Source organism: Salmo salar, chromosome ssa21 (genome assembly GCF_905237065.1).
Source record: "Salmo salar chromosome ssa21, Ssal_v3.1, whole genome shotgun sequence".
In the NCBI taxonomy this organism is placed as follows: domain Eukaryota; kingdom Metazoa; phylum Chordata; class Actinopteri; order Salmoniformes; family Salmonidae; genus Salmo; species Salmo salar.
Genome location: NC_059462.1, coordinates 17,056,673 through 17,073,267, shown reverse-complemented (window position 1 = coordinate 17,073,267; position 16,595 = coordinate 17,056,673). Strand labels below are relative to the sequence as shown.

Genomic DNA, 16,595 nt, shown 5'->3' with positions numbered 1-16,595 from the left:
TCGCTGAAGTCAAGGATCGGTAGGATAGTCAGTTTTACGAGGGTATGTTTGGCAGCATGAGTGAAGGAGGCTTTGTTGCAAAATAGGAAGCCGATTCTAGATTTAATTTTGGATTGGAGATGCTTAATGTGAGTCTGGAAGGAGAGTTTACAGTCTAACCAGACACCAAGGTATTTGTAATTGTCCACATATTCTAAGTCAGAACTGTCCAGAGTAGTGATGCTGGATGGGCGGGCACGTACGAGCAGCGATCGGTTGAAGAGCATGCATTTAGTTTTACTTGCATTTAAGAGCAATTGGAGGCCACGGAAGGAGAGTTGTATGGCATTGAAGCTCGTCTGGAGGTTAGTTAACACAGTGTCCAAAGAAGGGCCGGAAGTATACGGAATTGTGTCGTCTGCGTAGATGTGGATCAGAGAATCACCAGCAGCAAGAGCGACATCGTTGATATATACAGAGAAAAGAGTCGGCCCGAGAATTGAACCCTCTGGCACCCCCGTAGAGACTGCCAGAGGTCTGGACAACAGGCCCTCCGATTTGACACACTGAACTCTATCTGATAAGTAGTTGGTGAACCAGGCGAGGCAGTCATTTGAGAAACCAAGGCTGTTGAGTCTGCCGATAAGAATGTGGTGATTGACAGAGTCAAAAGCCTTGGCCAGGTAGATGAATACGGCTGCACAGTATTGTCTTTTATTGATGGCGGTTATATTGTTTAGGACCTTGAGCGTGGCTGAGGTGCACCCATGACCAGCTCGGAAACCAGATTGCATAGCGGAGAAGGTACGGTGGGATTCGAAATGGTCGGTAATCTGTTTGTTAACTTGGCTTTCGAAGACCTTAGAAAGGCAGGGTAGGATAGATATAGGTCTGTAACAGTTTGGGTCTAGAGTGTCTCCCCCTTTGAAGAGGGGGATGACCGCGGCTGCTTTCCAATCTTTGGGAATCTCAGATGATATGAAAGAGAGGTTGAACAGGCTAGTAATAGGGGTTGCAACAATTTCGGCAGATAATTTTAGAAAGAGAGGGTCCAGATTGTCTAGCCCAGCTGATTTGTAGGGGTCCAGATTTTGCAACTCTTTCAGAACATCAGCTATCTGGATTTTGGGTGAAGTAGAAATGGGGGAGGTTTGGGCAAGTTGCTGTGGGGGGTGCAGGGCTGTTGACCGGGGTAGGGGTAGCCAGGTGGAAAGCATGGCCAGCCGTAGAAAAATGCTTTTTGAAATTCTTATTTTTCGTGGATTTATCGGTGGTGACAGTGTTTCCTAGCCTCAGTGCAGTGGGCAGCTGGGAGGAGGTGCTCTTATTCTCCATGGACTTTACAGTGTCCCAGAACTTTTTGGAGTTTGTGCTACAGGATGCAAATTTCTGTTTGAAAAAGCTAGCCTTTGCTTTCCTAACTGCTTGTGTATATTGGTTCCTAACTCCCCTCAGAAGTTGCATATCGTGGGAGCTATTCAATGCTAATGCAGTACGCCACAGGATGTTTTTGTGCTGGTCAAGTGCAGTCAGGTCTAGAGTGAACCAAGGGCTATATCTGTTCCTGGTTCTAAATTTCTGAATGGGGCATGCTTATTTAAGATGGTGAGGAAAGCACTTTTAAAGAATAACCAGGCATCCTCTACTGACGGAATGATTTCAATATCCTTCCAGGATATCCGGGGCAGGTCGATAGAAAGGCCTGCTCGTTGAAGTGTTTTAGGGAGTGTTTGACAGTCTGCTAGCTAGTAAGGATATTGTGCAATCAAAGGAAATCATATTTGAACCAGTGAGATAATAATCAATGCGATAAATGGCAACATTTACTAAAAAGTACTGCATGTGAAACTTTGTGGAACGTTGAGGTCCTGAACACTACAATAGACTGAATTTTAACCATGTGAGAGGCCTATGTGCAATACTCCTATAGAGATAGATAGAAGACTCTAGTACCCAAAGGCCATTTTAGCATGAGCAGTCCCATTGAGGACTTTCACCACTTTAAAGTAGTCAACTGACACTTCATATGGGTTAAGGAAGGATCACATAATTCCATCCAGGTCCCCGAGGGATCATCCAATGCAGTCTAGGTGGCAGTGTGCACCCTTCCAGTTTGTTTGCCAACTCAAAGAAGTAGTAGAATAAGAAAATGGACTACTTCAAAATCAGAGGCGTCTGGTGGGTGGAGCTATATTGGCTCATTGCAATATGGGAATGGAATAAATGGAACTGAGCCAAGCATGTGGTTTCCATTCATTTGATGTGTTTGATACCATTCCATTGAGGAAACTTTTTTTAAAAAGATGCTATATAAAATTACCACCCATCTTGGGAGAGCAGCGATGATGAGCAATTCACTACCCTGTCATGCAGTGTGTTGTAATGGAGACAGTGTCTCCTAACTAGCAAGAAGTAATTGATGTCTAATTGTTGTCTTGGTTTACTTATAAGGGCTCCCGAGTGGTGCAGCTGTCTAATGCACTGCATCGCAGTGCTAGAGGCGTCACTACAGACCCCGGTTTTATCCCAGGCTGTATCATAACTGGCCGTGATCGGGAGTCCCGTAGGTCGGCGCACAATTGGCACAGCGTCGTCCGGCTTAGGGGAGGGTTTTGCCGGGGTAGGCAGTCATTGTAAATAAGAATTTGTTCTTGACTGACTTGCCTAGTTAAATAAAGGTTAAATAAAAAATACAAAAATCCATTCCAGCCACTAAAAAAGGCCCGTCCTCCTATAGCTCCTCCCACCATCCTTCTCTGTTCAAAATGGAGATGTCCTCAGTGGCGCTGCTCGTGCTCTAACAGACGTCTTAATTGGACAGATACAATGATGCGATGTCTATCTAAGTCTATGAACATTCATGCAATATATTTGTTCTATCATTCACTAACTCGTACAGTAGGTGGCAGCAATGCACTTTATAGGTTGAAGTCTGCCAATAAACCTCGAAGAAGAAGAAGACCATTCGCCAACAACAAGGGGTTTCGATTAATCTGGCCCGGGCGACCGAAGGTAGGAAATTGATTGCGTTTGTTTTGAAACCGGGCTGCCTCCCGGGCGTGAGCCAGGTACCCCGTTCAAAGCCCACTGCGTAGTCGCCTAAAAAAAAAAGTTAAGTGACGTAATTAAGCATGTGGAAATTAGTGGGATTCTATGTTTTCACATGCGAAAGTGATTGCTTTTGGTAAAAACCCTTTATCTGCCTACCCAATGAAGACTAGTTTGAAAATGCTAAGAGATGTTGTATGATTCTGGACGATCCACCGTGCTGCCTTGTGGACAACATGACCGAGTGGCGCAGATTACTGTTGTATTTGAAAAGTGCGGTCCTCCCTCACCGCTTTTGCCTATCCACGTCACGGGCCAGAGTCCGGTGCCCCACGGTTCAGCATAATCGAATCCACCCATTGGTCCCTTCCGCCCCATGTCATTTGATTGGTGAAGTAGTTTGCACTGCAGTCAACACAAGGAGTGTAGTAACATGAACTGTCAGACACAGACGGTGCACTTGACATGGAGAGGTATCGGTAAGCTGTCTTGTCTTTTTTTGTTAGCAACTTGAAGTAGACTAGACAAAATAGCAGCCGGTACATTCATTGCCTTTGACAAGCTAGCATGTCACCTATCTATAAATAGCGCGCATACTATCTGGATAGAGCAAGGTTAATTGGCTGTCTATAGCTAACGTTAGCTAATTTAGATAATGGGCATTTCCATGTAAAACGCCCCATGATTCACGAGCACATTACATTTGGTGTCAAATGAAAGCTAAGAGTCAATATATGTTCTATGAAATGCGTCATTCTGTTACCAAATAGGTAAGTGACCAATAAATCAGTAACCGAATGACTGCAACTAAATAGTCTACTATGGGAACTCCAATTTGTCACAACTCTGTTGGGTCACCTCTCTACTGTACTGTCATACAGTTATGTTCAGGTCATAGCTGTTTTCTTTATGTCTGTCGTGTGGTGGTCAACGCAAACGTGTGAAAGAAGTCTTAACTGTCTGTCGCTGTCTTCCTCTCGCTCTCTCTTCCTCGTTGTCTCTGTCTTTCTTCTCTCTCCAGTTAATGTCATCTTTCGCAGCTCTTATGGAGACCTACCCATGAGCCCCCTCTATCCATTTACTGTAACCAGCACTCTCACCCTCTGAGAACTGACTGACACCCCAGGTGTCCATGGACGTTGGAATATAGTTGAAATTTGGTCAATCCAAATCTGAACCAATCATAGACGTCTGTTTCACAAGTTTGAACAGTACAGTAAATACAACTAGACTAGAATGTAGGTCAGTGTGTAGAGTTCAGTACAGTAGAGCCCACTAGAGTACAGTATAATATACTGTAATGAACTACTATGATGTCAGAACTTGTGAAACATTGATGTCTATGCTTGATCCAGACCACCCAAATTTGGTCTTGTTTTGGAGCGGAGCTCATTAGAATTGGCAGTGTGCGAATTCCCATACTAACATACTTAATAGTATGCAAAAAAATGTGTTATAGTATGCAACATTTTTGAAATGGTACTCAATGCGTCATATAATGTGAGATTGCGTCGACGGGTCCCATTCGCTAATTTTGGTACAGCGCGTCAATTCATCTGCTTATCAGCTGTTGTCAATGACGAGTGAATTCTGCTAGATCAAATGTAGAAATGAGTGTGCAGTTTAAGTATGTAGTACGCTTGTATGGGTATTTGACAGGGCTAGTGTGTAGAATAATACCCAAACATGCAAAGGAGGATTTACACTACTGCCTCACAAGTCCTCAACTGGCAGCTTCATTAAATAGTACCCGCATAACACCAGTCTCAACGTCAACAGTGAAGAGGCGACTCCGGGATGCTGGGCTTCTATGCTGATAGATTCATTTTTTTAGAGGCGCTGCGCACAGGCATAAAAGTTGTTGGTCTGATTTAGTCTAAAGTCTACAAAGTGAGACTTTGTACTCGCTTCTTGGCTATTTTATATTGTTTTGTTCACAAGCTCATTTATTTGTCGATGTTAGTTTGAGTCTGCTGCTTCAGCTGATAGTGAAGAGATGCCCAAATCTCACACGCTGACACATTTATACTACTTGAGTGACCCCGTTACCTTGGTAACGTCTTGTCATTAAAGGGGCAGCTGAACATTTTGTATCTGTTATTTTGGTTAAAAGACATACCACATTATTTCTTACTAATAATACATTTCTTGCTTTTAGAAACATTACAAGGCATGGTCATCCATTTTGTTTTTATGTAATTATGGCGAGAGAGCGAGAGAATACTTAAGTTCACACAGGACACCAGATAAGACAGGAGAATCTCACCAGATAGGACAGACTGACCCTAGCCCCCCGGCAAATAGATTATTGCAGCATAGATACTGGAGGCTGAGAGGGTCAGGGGACACTGGCCCTGTTTGACGATAGCTCCGGACAGGGCCAACCAGGCAGGGTATAACCCCACCCACTTCGCCAAGGCACAGCCCCCACACCACTAGAGGGATATCAATAGACCACCAACTTACTACCCTGAGACAAGGCTATAGCCTACGAAGATCTCCTCCACCGCACAAGCCCGAGGGGGGCACAAAACCGGACAGAAAGATCACATCAGTAGCTCAACTTACTCAAGTCGAGTATAGCGGGGGGAAAAAAGCCTGGTACAACGTGACACAACCCTACTAGGGACGGCATGGGAGAGCACTAGTAAGCCAGTGACTCAGCCCCCGTAATAGGCTTAAAGGCAGAGAATCCCAGTGGCGAGAGGGGAGCCAGCCAGGCAGAGACAGCAAGGGCGGTTCATCATTCCAGTGCCTTGCCATTCACCTTCGCCAACCCAGGGCCAGACTACACTCAATCATAGGACCTACTCAGTAAAGACTTAAAGGTCAAGAGAGTCTGCGTCTCTCACATGGATAGGTAGACCATTCCATAAAAATGGAGCTCTATAGGAGAAGGCCCTGCCTTCAGCTGTTTGCTTAGAAATTCTAGGGACAATAAGGGGGCCTGCGTCTTGTGACCATAGCATGCGTGTAGGGACATTAAGTATGTGGACACCCCTTCAAATTGGTGGATTCGGCTATTTCAGCTACACCCGTTGCTGACCGGTGAATAAAATCGAGCACACAGCCATGCAATCTCCATAAACAAACATTGGCAGTAGAATGGCTCGAACTAAAGAGCTCAGTGGCTTGCAACGTGGCACCGTCATAGGATGCCACCTTTCCAATAAGTCAGTTCATCAAATTTCTACCCTGCTGGAGCTGCCCCGGTCAACTGTTAGTGCCGTTACTGTGAAGTGGAAACGTCTAGGAGCAACAACAGCTCAGACGTGAAGTGGTGGGCCACACAAGCTCACAGAACAGGACTGCCGAGTGATGAAGCGCATAGCGCGTAAACATCATCTGTCCTCAGTTCCAACGCTCACCACCAAGTTCCAAACTGCCTCTAGAAGCAATGTCAGCACAATAGCTGTTCGATGGAACTCCATGAAATGTGTTTCCATGGCCGAGCAGCCGCACACAAGCCTAAGGTCACCAAGTGCAATGCCAAGCGTCAGCTGGAGTGGTGTAGAGGTCACCCCTGTGCACAAAGCGAGGTCCATACAGAAATTGTTTGTCGAGATCAATGTGGAAGGCCTTGACTGGCCTGCACAGAGCCCTCGCCTCAACCCCATCGAACACCTTTGGGATGAGTTGGAACACCGACTGCGAGCCAGGCCTAATCACCCAACAACAATGACGGGTAGGCCGTCATTGTAAATAACAATTTGTTTTTAACTGACTTCCATGGTTTAATAAATAAAAATAAAATCTCGCTAATGCTCATTGCTGCGTGGACTTGCTTCCATTCAGCCATCTTCCAACATCCCAGAAGAGTGGAGGCTGTTATAACAGCAAAGGGGGGGACCAACTCCATATTAATGCCCATGACTTTGGAATGAGATGTTCGAGCAGGTGTCCACATACTTTTTGGTCACGTAGTGTATGTACAGCAGGACCAAATTGGAGACATTGGTAGGAGCAAGTCCAGGAAAACCTTGGAATCAGCCCTAGCCTTAACAGGAAGCCAGTGTAGAGAGGCTAGCGCTGGAGTAATATGGTCTAGTTGTCTGGTTCAAGTCAATTGTAGCAGCCGTGTTTAGCACTAACTGAAGTTTATTTAGTGCTTTATCCGGGTAGCCGGAAAGAAGAGCATTTCAGTAATCTAATCTATAAGTGACAAAAGCATGGATTAGTTTTTCGGCATCATTTTTGGACAAAAAGTTTCAATGTTTTAATGTTACGAAGATGGAAAAATGCTGCCCTTGAAATATTCTTTATATGTTCGTCAAAAGAGATCAGGTTCCAGAGCAACGCAGAGGTCCTTCACAGTTTTTTATTTGAGATGACTTTACAACCATCTAGATTGTATGATCAAACAGCAGATCTTTGTTTTTTTGGGACCTAAAACTAGCATCGCTGTTTTGTCCGAGTTGTTTAAAAGTAGCTTACACTGTCAGAAGGTTGCATTAGGCTACAAAGTAACTACTAGCTAACTGATAGACTGTGGGTTGCATTTGGTGTGTGTTTACCAGTTACCCATCTAACTTCTACCTAGTATTTACACGGTAGTTACATATACCTAGTATTTACACGGTAGTTACATATACCTAGTATTTACACGGTAGTTACATATGTTGTCAAAGTCATTGGTACCACATTTTCTGGTTGGCGTCAGTGGATAAATGTAAACTTTGTTATTATCTAGCTATCTTAAGTGTTCAGTTTTGACGAACATGCGTGTGGAAAAAAAACTACTAAATTGTTTTACTTCTACAGACTTTTTTTTTTTCCAGAAATGTTTCAGTTGTGCAAGACATTGTCATTACTGCTGTTTTTAGGGACTCTAAATTGAAATCGTAGTAGTTGACTGACCTCCATGTATTTTCTGTTTTCAGTGACTGGTAGTGACACCAGCAACCCCATCAGTGTGGCCAACCATGAGAGCTGCTATCTGAGGACTTAAGCCACCACCGCCACTATGAAGGTCCCTGCCAACCTCAATATTTCCTATGGGGACATGGATCCCCCTGACACCCCTCCAACCATGTCCATTGACAAGCTCTTCCCAGCACTCCTGGAGTGTTTTGGGATCATCTTGTGTGGCTACATTGCTGGGCGTGCAAACATCATCACATCCACACAGGGCAAAGGATTGGGGAACTTTGTGTCCAAGTTTGCCCTCCCAGCATTGCTCTTTAAGAACATGGTACTGTTGGACTTTGGCAATGTCATCTGGCCATTTCTGTGGAGTATTCTCATCGCCAAAGTGTCTGTGTTTTTCATTGTGTGTGTGATTACACTACTGGTTTCCAGTCCCGACACTCGCTTCAGCAAAGCTGGTCTCTTCTCAATCTTTGCTACTCAAAGCAATGACTTTGCTTTGGGATATCCTATTGGTGAGTGTTGTGTTCTTCTTCTTTCCATCCTTTCAGTTTCACTTCACTTGATGAAGGAAGAAGGAAACCGCACACTGCTCTTGATAGTAACACTGATCTTTAATAAGCTTACGTATCGGTGTGTAATTTGATTAAAGATCAGTGTTACTATCAGAGCAGTGTGCAGTTTCCTTTTTCCTTCATCTTGTTCTACTGTTACCATGCACCTGCAGAGAAGATTGCTCAGATGTGCCTTTTTGAATTTTGAGTTTCACTCCACTTAAAATTTGAGAGCCTCCTCCTTGCAGAACCTCAGAACAAAGGAAATGGATGTCTCGAATGTCTTTTATACTTTAAATCTTATTTGGTTGATTTGTGGCACAGATTTTGATTCACTCTGCTGTCCTCCCTAAAATATACCTTCCTAAACTGTACCTTTTTTTTTCCCACAGTTGAGGCCTTGTATAAGAACACCCACCCAGAGTACCTACAGTACATCTACCTGGTGGCCCCAGTGTCTCTCATGCTTCTCAACCCAATTGGCTTTGCCTTCTGTGAGATCCAGAAGTGGAGGGACCAGAGAGACCGGCAGCAGAACAAACTCCAGATAGTGGGTGTGGTCATCCTTCAGGTTCTGAAGAATCCCATCGTCTTCATGGTTGTTATTGGCATTATCTTCCACTTCATCCTGGCCCAGAAGATCCCTGCTTTCATGGAGCAGTTTGTGGATGGCCTGGCCAACTCTTTTGGAGGAGCAGCTCTGTTCTACTTGGGCCTCTCCATGGTGGGCCAGTTGGGGAAGCTCACCAGGTCTACTGTTGTAGCCCTGATCCTGCTCATCACTGCAAAACTGTGAGTGTTTTTGGGTGGATTTAGGAGGGATTGTTTGAGAATGTTAGGGTAGATTATTACACGTGTACAGTATAATGGCAAACATTTTTTTACCTAATACTGACTTAAGCATACATGAACTGTGATACAATTTCATATTCATATAGGCCTGCAGTTCAAATATGTTCATCCTGTTCTTAAAGGGTTAGTTGTAATTATACAGTGTCAGGACCTAAGACCACACCTGCTTGTTATTACATTTTTGTGTTGGTGTAATGTCATGCAGGTCTGGGCCTGTCAGAGAGCTGACAAAAACATGTTATTGACTCAGAACTAACTGTAGATCCATATAGGTCTGTCACACACAAGGGAACAGTAGGCTCATGACTGCCATTGTATTGTGTATTACCAACCTTCTTCAATGCTGGCACTCACCCACATTTCAGTGTTTTTACCTGCAGAACATTATTGTCAAGGGTTAGGAGAAGAAATAAAGTCTCTTCCTTCTCACCTGACGATTTATTGTGAAGGAATCCAGCGTTTCTCTTGTAAACCTTTAGTAACGTTAAACTTGAAATAACGTGTTTTTTTAATTTTCTTCTTCTGGAGGTTGGTGATGCCGTTGATCTGTCGAGAAATGGTGGAGCTACTGTATGTCAACCACACCAACTCTGGTCTCAACCAATCCAGTCTCTCCAACTATGCCTTCCTCTATGGAGTCTTCCCTACCGCCCCCAGTGTGGCCATCTACGCTGCTCACTATAACATGGAGCTACAAGTTGTAAGTCATCAACCCTCTCCTGTATGGATAGAAATTAGGGATGCACCGATATTATATTTTTGACCGATATCTGATATTTTCCTTGCCCCCCCAAAAAGAACGATTCCGATTATTTATTTTTAAAATGTGTGGCCTTTTAAACATTCTAGTACAGTTAAATAGTTGAAACACACACACACTGACCAAAAAGTTATTTTGTTGGCATTTGTCCCCATTACCAGTAAAATGAAATCAAAACCTATTTCTTTCCCTTACTTCCTGTGCTGTTTTGTTGTTCATTTGTTCAGTCGTTTCATTCTCAACCAGGATTTCATCTTACATGTCAAGCAGTGAAGTTTCAGCTCTGTCTGTCCGTGGCCTCTCTTCCTCCGTGCGCACTGTCACTATGTCCGTTTCTATCTTGTCCAGCTGTGTCTGGAACATTTCACATAAACCCTGTTTCTTGTCTGCGTCGAAGTAGCGGTCCTTATACCTAGAGGCTCAGAGAGAATGCCACCAAATCGCTTGTTCACAGCCTCTAGTAGAGTACTTTTCCAAGTTAACCCAACGGTCTGTGTCGGCAGTTTTGTTGAGAAGGCATTTCAATGCCATGACAGAGGGTATCACATCTGCTGTAGATACAGTTGATGAGTTTATTTCTCCAGTCAGTTGTTCGAATGGAGCTAGGAGTGTTCAAGTTTCAAACATGTTCTCAAATGCCATTGAAATGGCAGCAGCGGTATGAGAACCAGCACATTCTTGAGCATGCAATACGGCTTTCCTCAGTACGAAATCCTCGTTGACCCACTGTGTTGTCAGACTCCATGCTTATGGGGCAGACATCGCTGGTCCAAATGTCAGTCATGAAGCTAATAGCAGTGAAGCCCATAGCAAGTAGCTCATAGATGTGAGTTTCAACAATACTGTGTAACTCTGGTAGGGCAACATCTGAAAAATAGCACCTACTTGGTAGTGTTTACCGGTGCTTGACCAGTCAGCGAAAGCCAACATCATCCACGACAGAGATACGTTAATTGTCAAGGGCAATGAATTCCGTTATCTTGGCGTTAATGGATTTCGCCATTAAGAAAATTTCAGCGAGACGACTCAAATCTTTCAAATTACTGCTCGACTTGTCGACTGCTCGAATCCACACAGCAGACATTGTGGGCTAGGTTAGGAATGCTGTGTTGCACACGTAGCGCTATATTTCTTGCGGCGTCATTACGTCGTCTACCTACGTTATATAGGTACGCATGCACGTCAGCTTTGACATCGTTCTTGCACATCGGGCCGACATTGGCATTTTTCGCTAATATTGTCCGATTCCGTTATGCTCACCGATTTTTAGATCGTGCATCCCTAATAGAAATGTATGCCATAGGAAGACATTGACAGTGTCATAATTGTTTTCTAACAGGTTACCTCGGGGATGGTACTCAGCACATTCCTCTCAGCTCCCATAATGTATGTTTCTGCTTGGTTGCTGACAATACCATGGATGGACCCTAAGCCGTTGATGGATTCACTGCAGAATGTCAGCTTTAATGTCAGCATCATCAGCTTAGTTACACTGGTGAGTTGTTGACTGCCTCCCACCATTATGAACGAAGAACTATCATTAACGGTAGTCTTTATCTCCTGACTGGCTTTGTGCTGGTTAGCCTATTTTATTTCACAGGGTGGTCGGATTTCAGGAAATTCTAATCCCCAAGCAGGGTGCTGTGTTGATTTGTACTAAAGTGTCTTTGTACCTAATCCCATTTATATTGTGGAATTCGGGGACAGTAGTATTAGGTGATACTGTCTAGGCTGGGCTACACCAATTCTGTATTGAAAAGAGATACAATGACATTGAAAAGCGCAGGAAGTCTATGAACAGCAGGGATGGGGATATGACTTGAAACCAAGCAGTTCAAAGTCATCAGCAGGATGTCTCTGTCTGGTGCCAATGACATGGTACGTGAGACTTACTTCCTCCTATAATGTTACCCCCGTTTCACTTCTGTAACGAACCGGGAACACATTGCTAGTAAAAATCTGATGGTGTTAAAAGGACTTTATAAATACATTTGATTTGGGACTGTTTATTTTCTGTTCCTGTTCCCATTCGCCTGGCCATATTATTATTTTTATTTTTTTCTAGACTGGTCATATCCAGTTTTATTTGTCACATGTGCCATATACAACTGGTGTAGACTTTAGTGTGAAATGCTTGCTTAGAATGCAGCCGTATACAGAGAGTACCAGTGCCAGATCAATGTGCAGAGGTATTTGAGGTAAATATGTACATGAAGGCAGGGTAAAATGGCTAGGCATCAGGATTAATAAGAGTAAAATAAAGAACAGAGTAGCAGCAGCAAATTGAGTGTGTGTGTTGTCGGTGCACGTGTATATAGTGAATGTGATGGTGTCAGGCATGTGGAGGTCCTGGTCTGGGTTTTTTTTATTTCAGCTGAAACATGGGACCAACCATTTTGCAATTCCGGTTTACATGAAGACGTATGGTATCGTTTTATGTATGGTTTGTGTAGACGAGCATATCTAGTTTTGAGGTCTTTTTGTTACAGGTTTGGACAGTAACTGTCATGTTCCTGAGTAAGAAATTCAAGAGACTACCTCACATGTTCACCCTCAACCTGTTCCTGGCACAGGCAAGGCTTTTGAATATCTGTCACTTTTCACAAAAACGTTCATCAACTGACGTATTGTATGTTCAAGGAATAATGTTGAACATATCATATTGTCCATAGTTGTAAGTGCAATATCACTGTGTAGACGTTGTCATTGATTGCTGCTTTCTATTGACGTGTCTCTCTCCGTGCGTCCAGATTCTAGCTTGTGTCGGCATGATCTTGTGGAACTTTGTCGTGCGCCAAGACAGCTTCATTGGACACGTGTTGACGTTCACACTGTTGTACGGCTCACTGTACAGTACTTACGTGTGGCCAGGTATGTCTGTCACCCGCACGACCATCAACGTTATACCACCGTCATTCTCTCCTACAGTATGCTGTTGTGTTGCGTGTTTGACATACTGTGATTCGAAAGGGAAAGGTGAAAGGTGCGGCGTCTAGCGACGATGATGATCTCGAGCTAGAGTGCGCGTTGTGGTGTTTTTAGGTCTGATAGCGCTTTCCCTTGTGCTGATGAAGAGGGGTGGTGAGCTGAAGGTTGCGCCAGGCTTCCTGGTGATTGCAGGCTGGGGGTGAGTCATGATTTTTTTTTTTTTTTTCCCCCCACTGAAGTAGCTGGAAACCAAAGGACCTTTTTTGTTGAATCTGCTGCTCAAACACAGTCCTTATCTGATGCCAACAGAGTCCCAGGCCTTGTGGCAGCAGTGCTCCTCATAACTGGGGAGAGGATGCCTGACACCATCGACTCGGCGTTCTTCTACGGGACACCCCAGGTGAGACGGACTGGGGAAAGTAGACATTCAGAATCACCTCTCGTAGAACATGACTTCATCATCCTGACCTACTGTCTTTTTGACTTCCGCAGAACATCTGCACCTCAGTTGTGCTTGCCTTCAGCATAGTGCTGAGTGGGGGCTCATTGATGGGCCTCAGTCGAGGCACATGGGATTCGAAGTACCAGGTCCTGGAGAGAGACTCTCTGTTAGGCACTACTGAGGATCTGAGGCCCCAGAGTGGCCCCGATACCCAAACTATCCCAGATATGTTGGAGCCAGGCAGAACCGGATGCATCAACCAAGGTATACAGGATTTATGACATGTATATTACAGTAGACTTGTTAATCAAGTGTGTGATGCTGATCAAATGTATTCTCTGTGTGTGTTGTCAGAGTGCCATATGTGTGACTGTGCTCCGTCCCAGCCCATGCCTGATATGATTGTCAGCACAAACAAAAATGACGCGCTTCTCATCGAGCCAGGTAGTGATTTTAAGAAACCTCCTAACCTACATCCCTCTAGTCTTCATTTGAATTCGTTGTGTCAGATACCACCTCTTCCTGTAGACAAATGATATCGTTAAACCAAGGGCAAGGAGTTTCCCTGGTCAGGACAGGTGGTCAGACCAGGAAATACTCCTTTCCCCAGTTATCCCCACACAAATGTCATGCTTAGGTTAGCTAAGTGATTCATTTGAAACGATGTCATTACCCTGTGGGTCACTAGCCATGTCTGCCCTGTGGCCTTCCTCAGGTCCGTGTGGGACTGGCTGTGAGTCCACAGGCTGTCTACTGGCCCAGGAGGAGCAGCAGAAGCAGCTAGCAGACAGACAGGTGGCCCGCCACGTGCTCCTATGCCTGCTACTGACCGTCAGCCTATTAGCTGTGAGTGACTCATCACACAAAGCTCCCTCAGGATAAGATAAAACCTAATTGGTTGGGATGTTGCTCAAGGGTCAGTTAATGTAATGATGAAATGTTGTGCTTGAGTATTATGCCATTACCTCACAGCTAGGCCTACCTTATGCAACACAGCCTGTTGATTTTGTTTTACCCCTGTCCTGCCCATCAGTTTTGGGGTTAGTATGATGATCCCTGTTTTGATTGCATGTCTCTCTCCACGTTTTTAGAACCTGTCCAGCTGCCTGTGGTGGCTGTTTAATCGAGTTCCTGGGAGACTCTACTTAGAGCTGCAGTTCTTCTGTGCTGTGGTCAACTATGGACAGGTACAATAGGCCTCCCTGGCCTAGACATAATGGCATTAACAACTGCTCTATTCATTTTAATGGTGGTGTTTACATATGTGTTTTCTGTCCTCAGGGCTTCATCTCATTCGGGATTTTTGGGCTGGACAAACATTTGATAATACTGCCATTTAAAAAGAGGTAAGTGGTTCCCTGACTTGCATTTCATAGGATCTAGTAGTAAGCTGTGTGTTGAATAAGAAGCCTTGACATGTGTTTTTGTCCAGGATGTCCAGTCTGTGGCATAGTATGAAGCCAGAGGAGCAGCCTCAACTGGTTGTGTCTGACGACATCACAATGACCTGCACTCAATTCACCACGTACCACAAAGAGCAGTGTGTCCGTGACATTGTCCAGAAGAAGAGGTCAGGGGTCAATTATAGTCTCCTTACAGTGCTGCTCTGCTCAGGGATTCAGTAGAAACGGTCTGCTTTTGCTGTACAACCACTGTATATTTGTGAAAATGGCTTACAGTGTCCTTGAAACTACTATTGCATGGTGAGATTGTTCTGACTAAATATGAGACACTAAAACCGCCTCTCATTATTAGTCTTTTCTGACTTGGCTTATGATTTGACAGTCTGACATAATTTTTGTATACCCATTGATCATCCCTAATATAAATTATTTTTCTCATGGCTTTTGGTGCATGGGTTGTGTTCTCTCTTGCTTATGTCTGTGCGCTATCTTCCTCCTGTCTATCTGCTCCCTCCTCCCCCTCTCTTTCTGTCGTTCCTATTGGCCCTGGTAGCTGTGGGGAGTGCCTAACTGGCCTGTTGGTGAATCTGTCCTCCGACACACAGGTGTGGGGAGAGGATGGTGGCGGACACTTTTCTTGGCACTGAGCTGGTGGAGTGGCTGTTGCAGGTGGGTCTGTCACAGGACCGGGGAGAGGCGCTGCTCTACGGTGGCCGACTGCAGCAGGGTGGGGTTCTCCAGCACATCACCCAGGAGTACGGCTTCCAAGATGACGAGCTGCACTACCGCTTCACGGCGTAAGGTGGGCCCTGGGCAGGCCCAGTCTCAAGGGCTCTCCCGAGGCACAGGATGACAGATGTCGGCTACCTACCAAACCTGAAACCAGGGCTCTACCTACCTAGCAGTAATAATCAATAGAGGTGAATTGAAGAGTGCTGCTTTTTGAAATACTCACTGTTTTGCACATGGGAAATATGCAGTCATAACAAGCATTGAGCACTTGTTTGTTTTCTTTTGAACTGTCCATTGTAATATGTTTTGTGTGGTACTGTATGCATAACGAGATTTAAGTTTGTCAAGGAGGCAGAACTAATAATGAATAATCTTGCGAAAGTATGGATGTCAAATATCTTGCATTATCATCTCAAGTTATACAGACTAGCTTGTATACCCTTGATGACACTCGTATACCATGAGGCTGATTGAACATGTTTTTACTTAGTTCGGATGACAAGAATGGTATTTGTCAATGTGACTTCAGGTATTAAAAATAGAAGCCTGTAATGTTGCTGTGTATTCTAAATATCCTTAATTTGGCCATTTTGTTTAGAACTTGAAAATAGGATGCGGCAGCTAGATAGAATGGTGTCAAATGTTTATGGATGCAGACTTGTCTGCTAATGCAGAATTGTGGTTTTGGTTTTGACTTATTTTAATGATTCTTGGCCCCCCCAAAAAATATACATTTCTGATCCGCTATCTTTTGGGATTTTCAAATACACAATTGCATTTCAGTTTGCTGGGAGAAAAGGAGTACGATACCAAATGTGCCAGATTAAATGTATTATGAGTTATTTTGGAGCGATGTTACCTTGTCCTTTTAATGGGGTTGTGCTTATTACTGTTGCTAATAAGGTAATTGAGCCATGTATTCACCTTGTTTGGCATTATGAATGTTTGAATGATGGTTTGTCAATGTATTATATTTTTTTCATGTCAGTTGACTGAGAATGTACAGTGTCATGTACTTTGAAGCCAACTAA

The 16,595-nt window shown here is 44.2% G+C and overlaps 1 protein-coding gene across 2 annotated transcripts; it reads left to right on the top strand.

The window, feature by feature from the left end:
• The first annotated feature begins 3,385 nt into the window (after positions 1 to 3,385).
• gpr155a (G protein-coupled receptor 155a) lies at positions 3,386 to 16,406 on the top strand. Of its 2 annotated transcripts, XM_014164016.2 has the most exons (16): positions 3,386 to 3,506; positions 7,908 to 8,408; positions 8,840 to 9,239; positions 9,828 to 9,999; positions 11,399 to 11,554; positions 12,549 to 12,632; positions 12,810 to 12,930; positions 13,102 to 13,186; positions 13,297 to 13,387; positions 13,480 to 13,693; positions 13,784 to 13,873; positions 14,145 to 14,275; positions 14,521 to 14,616; positions 14,711 to 14,775; positions 14,862 to 14,999; positions 15,438 to 16,406. In XM_014164016.2, exons 2-16 carry the CDS (start codon positions 7,991 to 7,993, stop codon positions 15,631 to 15,633), a joined length of 2,457 nt encoding a protein of 818 aa, XP_014019491.2. In that variant the 5' UTR covers positions 3,386 to 3,506; positions 7,908 to 7,990; the 3' UTR covers positions 15,634 to 16,406. The 2 variants fall into 2 exon arrangements, with proteins under 2 accessions (XP_014019491.2, XP_045560441.1); XM_045704485.1 differs by lacking the exon at positions 13,102 to 13,186 and having other exon boundaries at positions 13,227 to 13,387.
• Positions 16,407 to 16,595: the final 189 nt, after the last annotated feature.

Coding starts and splice junctions, on each gene's coding strand:
- gpr155a (XM_014164016.2), top strand. CDS start 7,991: ATGAAGGTCCCTGCCAACCTCAATATTTCCTATGGGGACATGGATCCC. Junction 14,617..14,710: donor CTGTGGTCAACTATGGACAG/GTACAATAGGCC, acceptor TTCTGTCCTCAG/GGCTTCATCTCATTCGGGAT. Junction 15,000..15,437: donor GACATTGTCCAGAAGAAGAG/GTCAGGGGTCAA, acceptor TCCGACACACAG/GTGTGGGGAGAGGATGGTGG.